The sequence below is a fragment of the Mauremys mutica genome, chromosome 1, assembly GCF_020497125.1.
Source record: "Mauremys mutica isolate MM-2020 ecotype Southern chromosome 1, ASM2049712v1, whole genome shotgun sequence".
Classification (NCBI taxonomy): Eukaryota; Metazoa; Chordata; order Testudines; family Geoemydidae; genus Mauremys; species Mauremys mutica.
In genome coordinates, this window is record NC_059072.1 from 156,794,515 (window position 1) to 156,811,974 (window position 17,460).

The 17,460-nt window shown below is 47.1% G+C and overlaps 1 protein-coding gene across 1 annotated transcript; it reads right to left on the minus strand.

Annotated features, from left to right (window-relative positions):
* NDUFB4 (NADH:ubiquinone oxidoreductase subunit B4) lies at window positions 1-9,136 on the minus strand. Its single transcript, XM_045001092.1, has 3 exons — window positions 8,886-9,136; window positions 2,213-2,359; window positions 1-187 (listed from the first exon to the last, which is right to left on the minus strand). The coding sequence occupies exons 1-3, from the start codon at window positions 9,072-9,074 to the stop codon at window positions 125-127; spliced, it is 399 nt and encodes a 132-aa protein (XP_044857027.1). The 5' UTR covers window positions 9,075-9,136; the 3' UTR covers window positions 1-124.
* Window positions 9,137-17,460: the final 8,324 nt, after the last annotated feature.

The following is a 17,460-nucleotide window of genomic DNA, read 5'->3' on the forward strand; positions in this document are numbered from 1 at the left end:
TCCTATGACTGTAATATAAAGTTTATTTTGATAGAGGATTAGTCTTTTCATCAATGTACAATACACAGCACTTTCTATGAACAGCCCAACAGCAGCAGCACTGCAACATCCAATTCCCAGGGACTTAGCTGCTGAGAGAGAATGGTCGCTTGTACTTGCCTTCCTGAATAAGTTTCTCTTTACGATCCTGTATTGAGACAAAAAAAAAAAATCACTATCCCACGAAAAAAAAAAAAAAAAAGATATGCTCCATGGCACAGACTGATCTTCAAGGAGAAAGAGCTCATAAGTTCTTAAGCACAGAAGCTAGAGACAGCACCAACTAAACAGCGCTCTAGAAACAGCTGTGAGGACAAAAATATCCCTTCATTCACCTGTGCACATCAGCAAGACATGCAATACATCCAATAGCAGAAGCAGCTGTGTGGCTCATCCCCTCATAAACAAAGTGATGGACAGAGATGGAATAAACCTCTATTAAGGCACATCTATCCCACTTCCATTAGCCAGTGAGGACTGTTCCCTATAATGTATTCTCGTCAGGGCTTCGTCTTGACCAATTTAAAACATCTTAACTTGATGGGGCTTCCACCCCTTCACTTGGGTGAATAACCCACAGCTTAATATATTTCACTGTCAGGAAAAAAAAAATCACTATGTTCTACCTACATTTTTCTTTGTCCACTTTTCACCCTCATTATGTTACCTTGCACCACCTTATTATTTATATTGTGTTAGCAACCAGGAGTCCCAGTCATGGACCAGGACACCATTGTGCTATGTGCAGGACAAACACAGAACAGAGAGACTGTCAATTTTTTGGGGTAGGGACAATCTAAGTAACCAGAACCAATCACCTCCCATCTTGGTGTTTACACCCTTAGTACTTTGGAGAAAGGGGGTAATTTGCTGCCTCCCTCCATAAAGGAACTGGTGAGGTAACCCACAGAACTATCGTGTGATAAAGTTGAAAGCTTTAAATATCCTGTCAGTGTGTGCAGACTTCAATTATATTCAGCCAATTTCATATTCCAGTTTTCTTGTGCCTGGCCAATGCTGACGCATTTGGATTGCAAGACACTGCAGGGGATGTTCATATTCAACCAAAAAGTGTTTGAAGTTGCATAACAATCCACCAACAGGTTCTGGAAAAACTTAGTATCAGGGGTAGCCGTGTTAGTCTGTATCCACAAAAACAACGAGGAGTCCGGTGACACCTTCAAGACTGACAGATTTATTTGGGCATAAACTTTCGTGGGTAAAAAACCCACTTCTTCAGATGCCCAAATATATCTGTTAGTCTTGAAGGTGCCACCAGATTCCTCGTTGTAAAAACTTAAATTCTGTATTTTGGACTCCATCTACAAGATACTGTCCCTTTAAAAAAATTATGAGTAATTTAAATTTGCACTTCTTCCCAATCAGTGATTTGACAGGTCAATCAGGGTTTTATTTCCTTTTTTAAGATACACAACAGCTTTTCGCATCAGTGGCAGCTTTGGTTAAACATTAGATATCACTTTCCCAAAGATCGGAACATATTAGAAGTGTTCTAACACTGGTCAGAATTTTAGAATGTCATATTTTAGGAGGCAAGAGAAGTAGGGTGACCAGATGTCCCGATTTTATAGGGACAGTCCTGATTTTTGGGGCTTTTTCTTATACAGGCACCTATTACCCCTCACCCCCATCCCGATTTTTCACACTTGCTATCTGGTCACTCTACAAGAGAGGGATTAAAGTAGCATCTCCAAAAAAAAACAAAAAAAAAAACAGATTAACAGAGAGACCGTCCCTAAATTATTTCATGGGATAAAGGAAACGAACGAATGAATGGTCCAGAAGGTCCTTGCCAGCTCGGTCATCTATGAATTGACAGATAAAATACATTTTCTAAAAACTCAATTAGCTGCTAATTATTCTTAAAAAAGTCTCTCTTGCAGTTTGCTTACATAAATGATATTAAGAGCCCTCTTACATCAGAAGAAAAGCTAGCTTCTGTGGCCAAACAAAAATCACTCACATCTGTGGGCAAAAGACAGCACTCTTAGAAGGTGGCTTTGCAATCAGTCCCTAGTGCTTTGGGGTACTCCTCCCGCACTAGTTTTCGACCCTCAGGAACAGGTGTTCTACTCAGCTACTCCCGCATGTAGGCACATACATTATAGCTTTGCTTTTATTAAAGTTATACATGCCTAGTCAACAAACTTACCCTGCCAGTTTGGATGACGTACCACCAGAAGAAAATGGGTCCTATCCCAAACAATGCACCCAACAGGGAAGTCTTGGGAGTGGGCCGGAAATTGGGGTAAATGTTGTGTGATCTACCATAGGTCCAACGGAGCATGGCAGGGTCCTCCTAAATTGAAGGCAATGCACAGTGAACAATGTTAAGTTGCAGAACTATGAATATTAGCAAGCTTAGGGTTGGACATTTGACTGATCCAAAAACAATTAGTCAGTCAGTCAATGTCAAAAATGGTCAAATATTTTAACACACTAGTTTATTAGAACAGTAACCAAAAGGAGTCAGACTTCATAGTCTCCAATAGGATTATCATTAGTTAGATACTTATGCCTAATTACAACATATAAGTTACTTAAACAGTTATTTTAACTCAGAAAAATGCCAAATGAAATGAATTTCTAAAAACATGTAAAATTAATTACTTTTTTGCAATGGTAAATTAGCATCTAAATGTGAACATTATTCTAGACTGAACAGTTACAAAAGCAATAAAACAAACAGCATCTATAAGAGTCACTTTTAACTGCACTTATGCAAGGCAGGCAGCAGGCCAACTCTTCAAGCATCTTGCTCTTTGTTATCTTTTTCCTTTCTCAGCTTCAACTGCTTCTTCTTCCTCTTCATCTGCTATTTTCTCTTCTAATATTAAATTGTGATACATGGTCACCAGCTTCCCAGCAATGAAGGTCTTCAGTCTATTTCTGGTTGTCGAATGGATGATTTTCAAACCGACCAATTTCGTTCTGCACATGCTGTCGTACACAGAAGTGTTCAGCATTTCTGCCACTGTAGTTAGAGTACAAGGAGGACAACCCTCCCCACTGTGATGAAGGAGCAGCTGTTTTGATTCAACTTCTGGAATTGCACTCGACATTGTTTTATAACTGAACAGGCCGATTCTTGCTTCATAAATTTGCTACCTCCATCAGAAAGGTTTGTCCATTTACATAGCCTTTAAAATTTGCACAGCCACTATGTCACAAACTGAATCAAATTCATCGTCAGAAAGCTCTTGGCCCTGGAAGGGCAGATCAAGAAGGTAAGCAGCAGCATGCATGGGAGTGATCACTTGATTTTTCTGTAATATTTATTTTGTCTATTTTCTTTCCTTCAGCTGTCACACAACTGAACACCGTCCACTTACAAATAAGCTTCTTAACATTCAGAAACTGTTCTTGGCATCACACAGTTTAGCAATACCATTTTCTGTATTCTGCAGAGACTGAGCTACAGTTCAAATAGTGAAATAGTTTTGAGTTTAGCATCCAAAAGACAGTCATCAAGAAACTCAGACGGATTACTTGGGGTTGAAACCCAGTCACCCCTTCTTCAACAGCAGCTGATTGAAGAGCTCTCTTGCGTACATGAAGATCTTTGAGACATTTAATAGAAGATTCCTATTGACAAGGCTTATTCTGTGCGGATGAAATTTTCAGATCTTCAGTATCACCAATGAAAAGCTGCATTGTACAGGCAGCACATCCATAACACAGAAGGTGTGGATACATATTTATCAACAAAGCCCAAGCAGTTTTCATATTAGCCGCATTATTCATTGACCCAATTCATTTAAGTATATTTTAAAACTGGTCAGCAATACATTGGGATATATATTTTCTATTCAAAAACCTCAATACCAATTTGATGGACATCTGAAGACTTTCTAGGAGTAGGAATTTTCAGTGCTGAAGCAGACTGAACAACAATTTTTTTTTATTAGAAGATGAATTAATGGAATTAACTTCACTATCATCATCTACAGACTCCATGCATCATGCTGCTGCTACTGAAGATGAAGCAGAATACATAAAAGGAAACAAATGTTGATGTACACCAGTTTTCCCTTTCTTTCTGTTAGACTATTAGTCTATCTTCAATAGCAGCTGGACAAACATCACAATAATTCAACTAGTGTTTCTCCATTCCGTGCGTCATACTCAGAAGAAAAGAACTTGCTCTTAGCTTTAACAGTTTTTCCATGTTCATGTCTAGTGAAAAATTTCCATACAAATGGTTTTGGCTTTCCCCACCTCTGAATAATAAATGATGTCACTGTTACTAATATCTTACTACTTATGGAATGCTCTCTAAATTCTGAAGCATCTTGTATTTCAGTCAAGCAGTAGCCATTCAAATCTGTTTCTAATTGCTGCAGTTACAGAAGACTGCAGCTAATCAAAATGTTTCCAGGTATGCTGCCCCCTCCCTCAAGCCTTACAGACTCCAAGATTACATTGAGGGGGAAGGAGCACACAGCCCCTCCCTGCAGCAAACACAGCAGACTCATAAGCAATAGCAGGAGGAGAATCAGAACAGGAAGAAAGGGGCCTCTACAGCCATGTGATGTCTCACACCTCTCATTAGCACAGTATTTTTCACATCAGCAAGGTTTGGCTGGGGATACATGGGGGGGGGGGGGGTAAGGGGAGTTATAAAGGGGATGCTATATTTGTTGAAACCAGAGGAGGGGCAGATTTATTTACAGAGATTTATTGTTGATTGTTTGCTTTGCTCAGGATGAGGAAGGTGCTGGTAGGTTTAATAGCAGGGATACTTTTGTTTATTAAGGGAGAGGCTTACTGGCTGTGCATCTGGTACAGGAGAAGTTTTAATGACTGTGAGCCCTCCTTTCCTTCCCCCACTCCCGTTTTGATTTAATTTCTGTATGTTTCTCTAATCACTTTAGAGTGCTGGCTCTTTGGGGCAGGGACCCTGCTTAACTTGTTCAATGTGCTTTGTAAACCGCCACATACAGTGGTGGCCTGATATACACAAAGATACACACTGTATGCGTGTTTGTTCTAGAAGTTTCTAGCAATTCAAGAGGCTCAACTTTCAGTTTACCTCCCACCCCACCAGGTGTCATTAGTATGTAGCAAAGAGACTGAAGATGACATTTAAGTAGGCTTGCTAACAAATAGCACCACGATGCAACTAAAAAGGTAGACCATCACTTACATCAGGTCATTCTTGTTGGGATATCTGACAATATTTGACAGTAATCAAATAATAGGCAGTCAACTGACTGGCTTGCCAACCCTAAGCCAGCCTTATCTGGGAAATGAGAATTCTACTTAAAACTGAGAAAAAAAGTCCAACTGACTTTTCACTATAAATGCATTTACCTATTTCACTTCTCTCAGCATCAGAGGATGAAGCTAAACTTGTTAGTTCCCCTTTGGGGTTTTAATTCCCAACACTGCAGGTGTGAATTATATATAAACCAGAGAACTATTTTAAAATTGATTTTTTGTTAAAGCTCATTCATAAAGAGGCAGCCTACTCCACAAAGGGGCTCTGAGGATTCATTAGTTCACATTTATACAGCCATCTTGACGCTGAAGAGCTAAGTAACAGCTGTGTATTTATGTGGTTTATTATATCTAGCCAATGAAAAACAGTTTATCATTTTAACTCCCGCTCTTATCGCAAAGGATCTTATTGAAGGAGACAAATCACCTAGAGGATAGAACAGTCCCCTGGAAGTCAATAACTAGTGTTCTAGCCTCTGCTCAGACACCAGCTCTATAGCACTGGACTAGTCATTCATTCCCTCTACATTTGTTCTGTGCACTTAACTACAACACAAAGCGGTGCACTGACATGGCCAAGGTCACACAAAGGATCAACGGCTTTGCTAGGAAGAGAACACAGGTCTGACTATTCCCTGTCCTACACCTTAGCTTCTTGACCATTCTGCCTCTAAAAATAAAAACATGAATGAGGCTTAAGAGGCAGTCCCCAAGTCTCCTTGAGTTCACGAAAGATGAGGTAATGAGTGAACTTGAGACAGCCCTTTCCTGTGCCAGGACAGATTTAGGCTCTGCCTAAAAGGGATGGATTCTCCCATTGCTTTGATGGGGGAGGGATAGCTCAGTGGTTTGAGCATTGGCCTGCTAAACCCAGGGTTGAGAGTTCAATCCTTGAGGGAGCCACTTAAGGATCTGGGGCAAAAATCAGTACTTGGTCCTGCTAGTGAAGGCAGAGCGCTGGACTCAATGACCTTTCAAGGTCCCTTCCAGTTCTAAGAGATTGGTATATCTCCTATTATTATATAAGTGTTCAGCTACTGCTGACTTGAGTTCTGGCTTTATTTATTTTTATGGCTCTTCAACAGGAAGCAAGTGTAATCCTGAATTTGCAAATGCAGTTGCATGTCTTACAAGTGTAATTATTGTCAGGAGGAACAGTTAGAGGCGTGTCCTTATGACGTGTTCTCTTCTCCTGCAGACTTCACACACCACTCCTCAGAAGTGAACATAGGCTCATGGCACAGACTTCTCCGTATAGGTCTGTCCAGCACAACAAGTTTGCAGGTTTAATGTCTATCTTGCATGCTTTGAAGTTGGCCTTCAAGGTGTCTTTATATCTGAGGATGGGCTGACCCTTAGAGTGGGCTCCTATGCTCAGTTGGCTGTACAGCATTGCTTTCGGTATATGGAAAACCTCCATGCAGACCACGTGTTTGACCCAGTGAAGTTGAGCTCTGATAAGCATGATCTTGATGCCAGGGATTTGGCACTTCTCCAGGATTTCAGTATTGGGGATTCTGTCTTGCCACTTGATGTTGCAGGTGGATCTTATGTGGTCGAGGTGGAAGCTTTCCAGCTGTTTGATGTGGCGTCGGTAGAGCATCCACATCTTGCAGCCATAAAGGAGTCAGGAGAGTACAACAGTGGGGTAGATTTTGATCTTGGTTCCGAGGCAGACTCCATGCTCCCTCCAGAGCCTGCAAAATGCCAGGCTGGCCTTTGCCAGGTGCTGAGTGATCTCCTATCCAACATGGTGTTGCTCGAAAGTGTGCTACCCAGGCATCAGAATTTCCTGAGCTAGCTGAGGGGTGTGTTGTCAATTGTGATGAGGGGATCATGGCACTCGGGATGCTGGCTGGTACGTAATCTCGATCTTTTTCAGGCTGAGGGTGAAACTGAAGCATTCTGAGACATGGACATTCAACTTTATCCACTTTGCCTATCAGCATGTCTGCAATGAGGGCACAGTCATCAACAAACAGGAGCTCTCTTAACAGCTGTTTGATGACCTTGGTGCAGGCCGGCCCTGAGTTACTGTAGATTGGCTAGACCCCCATCGAATCTGAGCCAGATTGGTACACTTCTGTCAAAGTCCTGGAATGCGAACACGGGCGTGGCTGAAAAGACAACAGCAAAAAGGACTTGGGCCATTTTTTGGTGCCACAGGTGACATGGAAGGCTTCTGATGAATTCCAACATGCCAGCACCTGGCCATCATGAAATGAACGGATCACAGCAACGGTCTTCTCTGGACAACCAAATTTATGAAGGAGTTTCCATATGTTCTCGTGATTCACCACGCCAAAGATCATAGGTCTGTTCCTGAGCCGTCTCCCACATTTGTCAGGCTGCAAAAATCAAGTTCATGGTGCCATGGCCAGCATGAAAGCCACACTGTAACTCTGGATTCACCAAGTGCACTAGGTGAGAGATGAGCTTGTTGAGGACAATCTTGTGCAAGGATCTTCCATGCTATAAACAGCAGTGAAATTTCACAAAGATTGTCACAGCCAGATATACATCCCTTCCTTTTGTATGGATGGACTATGAAAGCATTCTTATATTCCTTGGGCAAGGTACCCTGTTCCCATATAGTCTTGAAAAGGCTAGTGAGTTTCCTGATCAGGTGGGCACCTTCACATGTGCACACTTCCAGTGGAATGCTGTCAGAGCCTGGAGACTTGCCTGTGGACAGCTGCTCAATGGCCTTAGTAATCTCATCTAAAGAACGGGCCACAGACAGCTCCCCCAGAACAGAACGCTGCAGGAATGGGTTGATGGCTTTTATGGACATAGTGGATTGACAGTTCAGGAGATTGTCAAAGTTTAAAATAGGAACTGATGAAAACTACAATGGGCCTGACATGGTTGCACCTAGCCTGCTTTTAATAGCACAGCTGACAGAGCCTGAGGCTTGCTCTACACACAGATTTGCACCGGTTCAACTAAAATTGTGATGTTGTGCTGATTTAGCTAAGTGGGTGTGAAGTTTTACATTAGTCTAGCGGTTATTTTGCTAAACTGGTGCAACCTCACACCTTTAGTAACAGTGATGCCTTATCTGTGCTTAGACCATCTCTTCAACCTATTCAGGTGGGGACAGTGGCACAACTTGCTAGTCAGCACACAGCAGCCCTGCGGGCAACCACCCAAGGCACAAAGGCAGAAGGCCCTCAGAGCAGGGGCAGGCCGCACAGATCAGGGCAGAAGGCACCAGTGAGAGCGGCGGGAACCACGGCCCCACTCCAGGGGCCTGGCTCGGAAGGAAGCTCCCCACGTTACACACACGCAGGGCAGGTGGCTGCCGCGAGGCGCTCTGGGCCAGGGCCCCAGGGTGCGGCACTTGCTCCCCTACTGACCGACTGGGGCAGCGGTCACGCTGGAGCCGCTGCGCGGGGGCCGAGGGCGCCCGGCCGCCCAGGTAGGCGGGTCAACGCTGCAGGGCGGCCGCAGCCTCACGGCGGGTCCCGGGTCCCAGCGCACCCCGGGGGCGGGCAGCACCGAGCTGCGCAGAGAAGAGCCCCGCGCCCGCGCCCGCGCCGCCCCCCGGGGCTCCGGGCAGCCGGAGCCTCCCCCCGCTGGGACCCTTCCCCGGCCGGACTCACGATGATCCCCTGGTGGTGCGGGTCGTTGAGCTTCAGCTGGAACTGGCGCTTGAGGCGGGCGCGGACCGCCAGACGCTCCGCCTCGGCCCGGCGCTTCTCCGGGGACTCGTTGTACTCGGCCGGGTCAAGCTCCCGGGGCAGCGAGGCCAGGGGGGCCGGGCGGTAGCCGGACGAAGAGGGCGACGCCATTTTTTTTTCCTGGCGAGCCTCCCGCAGCGCGCAAGAGCGGAAGCGACCTGTACCCCGGAAGTACTGGCTGCGCCGGGGGGAGGGGCGCGCGCGCGGGGCACGGCTCGTTGCTATGGTTACTAAGCGACGGCTGGCCTCGCGCTGCGCGGGGGGAGGGGCAGGACGCCTGGGCGCTGGGCCTGTGCGGGGAGCGCGGCAGCGAACTCCCCCGCCCTGCCCCCCCACGCCGGCGGGGCGTTGGCAGAGCCCAGGCCCTGCCAGGGCCAGTCACGGGCCCTCAGGCCCCACCTGAGCCGCGGGGCTGCGAGCCGCTCACGCGCCAGGCTGGGCGGCGCGTGGAGCGCTGCTGATGCCCGGGCGGGGGCGGTGGTTTCTTTGCCCTCTGGGTCCCGGCCGGGCCCCAGCCCTGCTCTGCGCTCCCGGGGGCCGGGAGCTGCCTTTTTAAAAAGCGTGAGATTCCCAGGCACTCATAGGCGGCAGGTTTGTATAATTTTTGGTGGGGCCCAAAATGGTGGTGCCCCCCCCCCGCTCCCGCCCTGTAAGCCGATATAAAATGAAGCTACAACGCATCAGTGCCACAAGATTACAAGGGTCAATTAAAAGTGGAAAGTCAGCAGGCACTTGCCAGCCGCTGCGGCCTAAGGAGAAACGTTCCCTAGCCTGAGCCTCGGGCCCGGCATGAACTTGCCAGAGTTGGCAGCCCTGGCCCCTGACTGACTCTGGTGCAGATCAGGTGACTGGAGCCCGGAAATAATGATCCTTCCCGTCCCTTCCCTCCGGTGCATCACCCCCTTGTGCCATGCAGGTTGGTGTGCTCGGGCCGAAGAGGCAGCACACCAGCGTCTGTTCTTGGCATCGTCCCCTGAATGTGAGCGGGGCACACAACCATTGACGGGAGACTTCTTTCAGTGGGACGTCACCTAAGTAAGGGTTGCAAGATGGGTACCTGTGGCAAGTCGCTTTTGCTTCATGTTCCCTATCTGTAAAAAAGGGGTAATACAAGGGGGTTTTGAGGTTAGTTAATAGTTGTAATAAGTGTATCAGTACAAAAACTGACACAGCATGATGATGCACTAAAGCAGGGGTCTCAAACTCAGATGCCCACAAGGGCTACATGAGGACTAGTTCATTGGCCCAAGGGCCGCATCACTGACACATGCCCCTCGCTGCCCCTGGCCCTGCACCCACTCCAACCCTTTCATGAGGCCTGCCTCTTCCCACCCCTTCCCTGCCCCCATTCCAACCCCTTCCCCAAAGTCCTCACCCCAACTCCGCTCCCTTCCTGCCCCCAGAGGGGGCAGGAGAGGTGTGGTGGGGGCTCAGGGGAGGGAATGCAGGAGGTGTGCAGGGTGCGGCAAGGGGACTCAGGGCAGGGAGTTGGGGTGTGGGGTGCAGGAGGGAGTGCGGGATGTGGCAGAGAGTTGGGGTGCAGGCAGGGGGCTCGGTGCAGAAGGGGTGTGAGATGCAGCAGGGGGTTGGGGTGTGGGGTGTAGTGGGGGCTCAGGATAGGGAGTTGGGTGCAGGAGGGGTGTGGGATGCAGCAGGGTCTCGGCAGCAGGGCAGGGGTTGGGGTTCAGGCAGGGGGCTCAGCGCAGGGAGTTGGGGTGTGGGATGTGGCAGGGGGTTGGAGGGAAGAAGGGGTGTGAGATGCGGCAGGGGACTCAGGGCAGGGGGTTGGGGGGCAGAAGGGGTGTGGGATGTAGTGGAGGGCTCAGGGTAGGGGGTTGGAGGGAAGAAGGGGTGTGAGATGCGGCAGGGGACTCAGGGCAGGGGGTTTGGGTGCAGAGGGGGTGTGGGATACAGCAGGGGGCTCAGGGCAGGGATTTGAGGGGTGGGGTGCAGGAGGGCTCTGGGCCAGAGCCCGAAGCTGCTTACCTAGAGCAGCTCCGGGGTGGCAGCGGCGCACACCGGGGCCCCGGCAAGCAGCTGGAACCAGGTCCCTGCAGCCCCTGGGGGAGGGGGACACAGGGCTCCACACACTGCTTGCCGATCCTCCAGGTACCTCCTCCGAAGCGCCCGTTGGCCGCGGTTCCCCGTTCCTGGCCAATGGGAGCTGCAGGGGGGGCGGGGGGGGAGGCAGTGCCTGAAACCAGGGCAACACATGGAGCCTCTGCTCCTCCTCCCACCCCGGCCGCAGGGACGTGATGCCAGCCGCTTTAGGGAGCGGCGCAGGGCTCGAGGAGAGCAATCCACTGTAGTTTGCCCACCCCTGGCCTGGAGGTAGGCCGGGGGGGCGTGGGCCACTTGGCAGGCCACAGGAAATAGCCCCATGGGCTGCGTGTTTGAGACCCCAGCACTAAAGTGTCTACAAATAGCATCATGAGACCCCCTCACCCCTCAGGAATTCATTATCAGACATCCTTACAATATTGTAGCGAATGAGCTACAACCCACTGAGACCACAGCTATATTCATTCTGAAGGATCTCAAACCATTTTGAAAATTTAAATTGATTATAAATTACACTATAGCACACAGAGAATCACTTCACCCATCACTGAAACCTCTGAGGCAACACACAGCAGCTACTTAACAGAGAATAGCAACAGCACAAAAGTGTTTATGACGAGGAAGTTAAGGAAAATACTGCATCTAACTGAAGCTACAAGGGGGATTTAAGCAGATAGCATATGCCATTTAAAAAAATACTATGGTGTGCCATGCACCCAAATACTGTAATATCATTATTGTCAGCTGCAGTGTTATGGAGCCTTATATTAGAATAGTGTAGTATTTTCTTACAATGTTAAATACGAGCGATAGAATTTGGCCAGGATAAACACCAAAGTTAAGATCCCAACTCTTGCCAAAAATGTCAAAGGATCTTCCTAATCCATTTTACTTTTCATCCACAAGATGTAGACAGCACGTCCAGAGGTACAGCACCCCTTATGTTAGTGATCTGCAGTAACACACCACCACCTGCTGAATCCCCCAACTGTCTTAATATGCTTGATAGTTTAGAAGGCTTTGTAGCAATATCAGATCTAGTGAAGGGATCTGAGAAAAGTGTCTGGATTTAAAAAGCTCCATCCAACCATTTGCTTGAAGATGCTGCATGTTGTATATCACAGTGTACTATGAATATATTGTATTCTGGTAATATGTAGCACAGAATCATAGAAATGTAGGGCTGGACTAGATGACCTTGAGAGGTCATCAGGTCCAGCTCCTTGTGCTGAGACAGGACCAAGTAAACCTAGATCATCCCTAACTGGTGTTTGTCTAAACTGTTCTTAAAAACCTCCAGTGATGGGGATTCCACAGCTTCCTTGGAAGCCTGTTCCAGCTCTTAATTATCCTTATAATTGTAAAGTTTCTCCTAGTAGCTAACATAAATCTCCCTTGCTGCAGATTAAACCATTACTACTAGTTCTGCCTTCAATGGACATGGAGAACAATTGATCACCATCCTCTTTATAACAGCTCTAAACATATTTGAAGATTTTTATCAGATTCTCCCTCAGTCTTCTTTTCTCAAGACTAAACATGCCCAGTTTTTTTAACTTTTCCTCATAGGTCGGGTTTTCTTAATCTTTCATAATTTGTGTTTCTTTCTGCTGGACTCTCTTCAGTCTGCCCACATCTTTCCTAAAATGTGATGCCCAAAACTGGACACAGTCCTCCAGCTGAGGCCTCATTAGTGTTGAGCAGAGTAGGACAGTTAACTCCTATGTCTTAACATACAACACTTGTGTTAATACACCCAAGAATATTAGCTTTTTTTGCAACTGCTTCACTTCAGTTTTGATCCACCATAACCCCCAGATCCTTTTCGGCAGTACTACCATCTAGCCAACTAGTTCCCATTTTGTAGTTGTGCATTTGATTTTTCCTTCCTAGAGTGCAGTTCTTTGTACTTGTCTTTCTTGATTTTCATCTTATTGATTTCAGACCAATTCTCTAATTTGTCAACATTGTTTGGAATTCTAATTTTATCCTCCAAAGTGCTTGCAGCCCCTCCTAGCTTCATGTCATCTGCATATTTTGTAAGCATACTCCCCACTCTATTACCAAGTCATTAATGAAAATATTGACTAGTACTGGACCTAGGACTGACCCTTGTGGGACCCCAGTAAATATGACCTCCCAGTTTGACAGTGAACCATTGAAAATGACTCTCTGAGTACCGTCTTTCAACCAATTTTGCACTCCTCTTATAGTAATTTCATCTAGACCAAAATTTCCCTCGTTTGCTTATGAGAGTGTCATGTAGCACTGTCAAAAGCCTTACAAAAATCAAGTTATATTTACTGCTTCTCCCCATCCACTATGCCAGTAACTCTGTCAGAGAAGAAAATTAGATCGGTTTGGCATGATTGTTCCTGAAAAATCCATGCTGGCTATTGCTTATAACACTATTATCCTCTAGAAGCTTAGAAATTGTTTAATAATTTGTTCCAGTATCTTTCCAAAAGTATTGAAGTTAGGCTGACTAGTCTATAATTCCCCAGCTCCTCTTTATCAGCCTTTTAAAGATAGGTACTATGTTTTCTGTCACAGAGTGCTGGAAGATAAAGGTAAGCCAGCACTCTGATCATTTAGGCACCAGTCAGGTCCCCTGGAGAAAGCTGATTGGTGATATGCAGCTAATTAGCTGATCATGATGGAAAGGCTGATGAACCAGTTAGCCATCATCTGAGGAGGTATAAAAGAAGACACAGTAAAGATGAGAAGGGGGAGGATGTGGGAGCTAGCTGAGCTCAGCACTATATGTACTGTGATCTCAAGAAAGGGAGACCTCTGTTCCTCCCTGGTCCTGTGTGAAAGGGCAAGAAACACTAAAATCAGAGGGGTAGCTGTGTTAGTCTGTATCTACAAAAACAACGAGGAGTCTGGTAGCACCTTAAAGATTAACAGATTTATTTGGGTATAAGCTTTTGTGAGTAAAAAACCCACTTCTTCAGATGCATGGAGTGAAAATTACAGAAACAGGTATAAATATATATTGGAACATGGAGAGAAGGGAGTTACCTTACAAGTGGAGAACCAATGTTGAAGGCCAATTTAGTTAGGGTGGATGTGGTACACTCACACCTCCTCATCGATTACTGTAAGTGTACCACATCCACCCTAACTAAATACACTTTAGGGAGGCTGTAGGGAGATAAGACTCTGTCCAATAGCTGAGATACCCTTGGAGGTCCAGGAAAAGCTCAGATGGAAATGGGTGGGGTTGTGGATAGGTTGCTCCATCTGGTGATGTTAGGGATGGACTGGAGCCCCTTCCCCTGAAGAAAGAACGTACTTATCTGGGATCCATGACACAAGGGAACTGAGCCACCAAGGAGCAGAAGTAATTGAAATAGGGGAACAGAAGAATCCTAGACAACAGGATACAAGTCAGGGTGTGAAAGAGGGAAATGAACGTTCCTGAGGAGAAAATGGAGCAGAGGAAGAACTGGCTGAGCAGGCATTAAGGGAAAAAGGAGGTCCCAAATTGTAGGAGGATGGGCTATCTGCAGGATGTCTGATATAGGGCTCAAGAGGAGGAATCCCAGGATAAATTGGTAGGACTAGGAGAATGAGAGGCCATAGAGAACAATGATGAAAGAGGTAGGATATGCCCTGGCCCAAAAGAAAGAGGGCAAGGGGGAGGAGACTAGATCTTTGAATTGCCCCGGTGTGAAGACTAGTGGTCTAAAACAGAATTGTGGGAATATCCCCCACCCACAGCATGTGACTTCTGTGGGTATGGGTGGGATAACCACCCTGGCGGCATGCATAGGGAAAAGTATGTGGTGCCTCCTCCTCCAAAGAAGGGAGGGTGAAAGGAAAAAGGAATTTCAGCATTCAACAACGCAGGGAGGTATGTGACAGAGTGCTGGAAGCTAACACCTATTGAAGTCCTGGGCGCAAGCCTGCCCACACCAGAAGGCCCTTCCCCCAACCTAAGGGAAGAGCCACTACATCCAGGGTTCAAATAAAGTCAGGGGATAACAAATGACAAAGCAGGAATGGGAGTGAAGGTTACAGGGTCAAAAGCAGAGAACTAGAAGGGGACATTGAGCAGAGAACTCCAGACAGCACCCACTGCTCCTCGACAGCATCCAGGGAGCAAGTGGATGCAGCCCAGGGGAACTCTGCCCAGATAGATGATCTAACAGAGGACTGGAAATAGGCCCCACAGTTGCAGAGCACCAGCATCCTCCTCTTGATATGATGAATGGCCACTTTGGCCAGCACCAGGAGGTGGTTGGTGAGGAGGTCTCCTGAATTTGTGGAGCCACAGATGGGGTGAGTGTAGATCAGGAGATGCAGGGAAAAGTGCAGCCAGAACCTGAGGAGAAGGTTCTGGAGGAGCCAGAAAACGGACACAGTCTGGCGCACTTGAGATAGATGTGCACCAGGGTCTCCCTCATGCCACAGAAGGGGCAAGTATCAGGGAGAGGGGTAAACCGCGCCAGGTACATGCCCGTGCTCACAGCTCCATGAAGGAGCTGCCAACTGAGATCCCTGGCGGGCCACGGAACCAAGGTGGAACACAGACTGGCTCACCAGGGATCCTCACTCTCCACAGGTGGTAGGAGGTCCCACCACTTGGTGTTGAGGTGGAAGATAAGGGTGAGGAAATGAAAGATATGGTGCACAAGTGGTAAGACCTGCTGCCACCTACAGAGGATGGGGAGCCCCAGAGGGCCAATCTATATTCCAGTATGGTTCCACAGCCCACAGGGGAAACTAGCTGGCAACTCCTGCATGGAACAGAGAGCACAGTCATGTACCTGGTGCATTTCACAGAATCCATTGATGCCTGTCCCTCCTGCAGGAAAAGGGAGACCATGGCACACATCTACATGGACTAAAGCCTGATGCACTCTCTTCCAGTTCCCGCAGAACCTTCTGGCTGCACTTTTCCCCCTCACTTATTTATCCTAGCACACCCTATCTGTGGCCACATGAAGTCACGAGACCTCCTCATCAACCTCCTGGCACTCTCCAAGATGACCATCCACCAAACCAGGAGGAGGGATCTAAATGGGGAATGGGTACACTGACTGTGGGGCCTATTTCTGGTCTCGCATCAAATTGTCTCTAAGCAGAGTTCCTCTGGGCAGTGTCCCCTGCCTTCTTAGATGCCTTGGAGGAGCAGTGGGTGCTGTCAAGGATTCTCTGCTTGGTTTCCCCTTCTGGTTTCCAATTTTTTTACCTTTGACCTCTGCTCCCATTTCTAGTTTTTCATTTGCTGCCCAAGTAATCATTTGTGACCCGAGCTCAGTAGTTCATTCCCCCTGATTTAGGTGAAGGGCCTTCTAGTTTTGAGTGAATCTACACCCACCTGTTCTCAGATACTGCAAGAGGCACACCATGTTTGCAATTCATGCATGGCTTGGAGGAGTTCAGAAGGAGAACACGTCAGCTCAATAAAGGGTCAGACAATGGAGTGAAAGAGTATTCCTGGTCCTGCGACCTGATGCCTGGTTGCAGCCACTTTGCTAAACCTAGAGAGAGGAGACTCTTGACGCTCAGTCAGCAATTTTAGCTTTCAAGTCAGTTATTTAATGTCTTTACTTAATCTGAGAATGAGGAGGCTGGATCGGAAGTGACCCAAGGAGGCAGCAGTATAGTACTTTTGGGTGCAGGATTTAGCTGCTTACCACTGGGCCCTGGATTGGAACCTGGTGGAGAAGGTGGGCCCAGGTTCCTCTGTTAACCCCTAGGGAGTTACAGAAGGCAGAAAGCTTATTACTGATATGGGGAATCTAGGTGAAAAGGCCCTGAAGAAAGAAGGATCAAGAACTTGAGATTTGACCCAGGGGAGGCCTGGAGACCGTTCGCATACCAGTAGGGCTACCCTGTTGCTGGACTCTATATATCCCAAAAGGGTGGACCGAAATACATGATGTGGCTGCAGGGCTGAGTTTTGAGAGGGGCAGACCATTGTGGGTTTGGAGCAACTGTCAATGGTGCCAGGAAAGAGACTGTTATGCCCTTGCTTGGCCACAAGGGGGTGCCTGTGGTAAGCAAACGTCTTTCACAGATGTATACTATACTCCTGTGGGAATTCTGCACCGCTCCACAGTGCAGAATTAATGTTTCCTGCTGAATTTTATTTTTTTCCCCACAGAATTTGTGATTTGCCCCTGGCACTCCTGCCCATGCCTGGCACTCCCACTGTCAGCCTGGGACTGACAGCGGGAGTTGTGATTATATTTTGTTAATTTGACAAATGTGCAGAATTTTAAAATATTGAGTGTAGAATTTTAACTATTTTGGCACAGAATTCCCCCAGGAGTAATAGTAATTGGGAACCACTATTCTGTAGTTCTTCAAGATTAGTTTTTGGATGTCAAATTATCCTGTACTGACATCAGATAACACTTTGCCTTTCACTAGCAACTTTGGTCTGAGGAAGTCAAAGTACTTCAAATTCATCAAGCCCTCG

Coding starts and splice junctions, on each gene's coding strand:
- NDUFB4 (XM_045001092.1), bottom strand. CDS start 9,074: ATGGCGTCGCCCTCTTCGTCCGGCTACCGCCCGGCCCCCCTGGCCTCG. Junction 2,360..8,885: donor CGCACCACCAGGGGATCATC/GTGAGTCCGGCC, acceptor CCTTCAATTTAG/GAGGACCCTGCCATGCTCCG. Junction 188..2,212: donor ACGTCATCCAAACTGGCAGG/GTAAGTTTGTTG, acceptor GTCTCAATACAG/GATCGTAAAGAGAAACTTAT.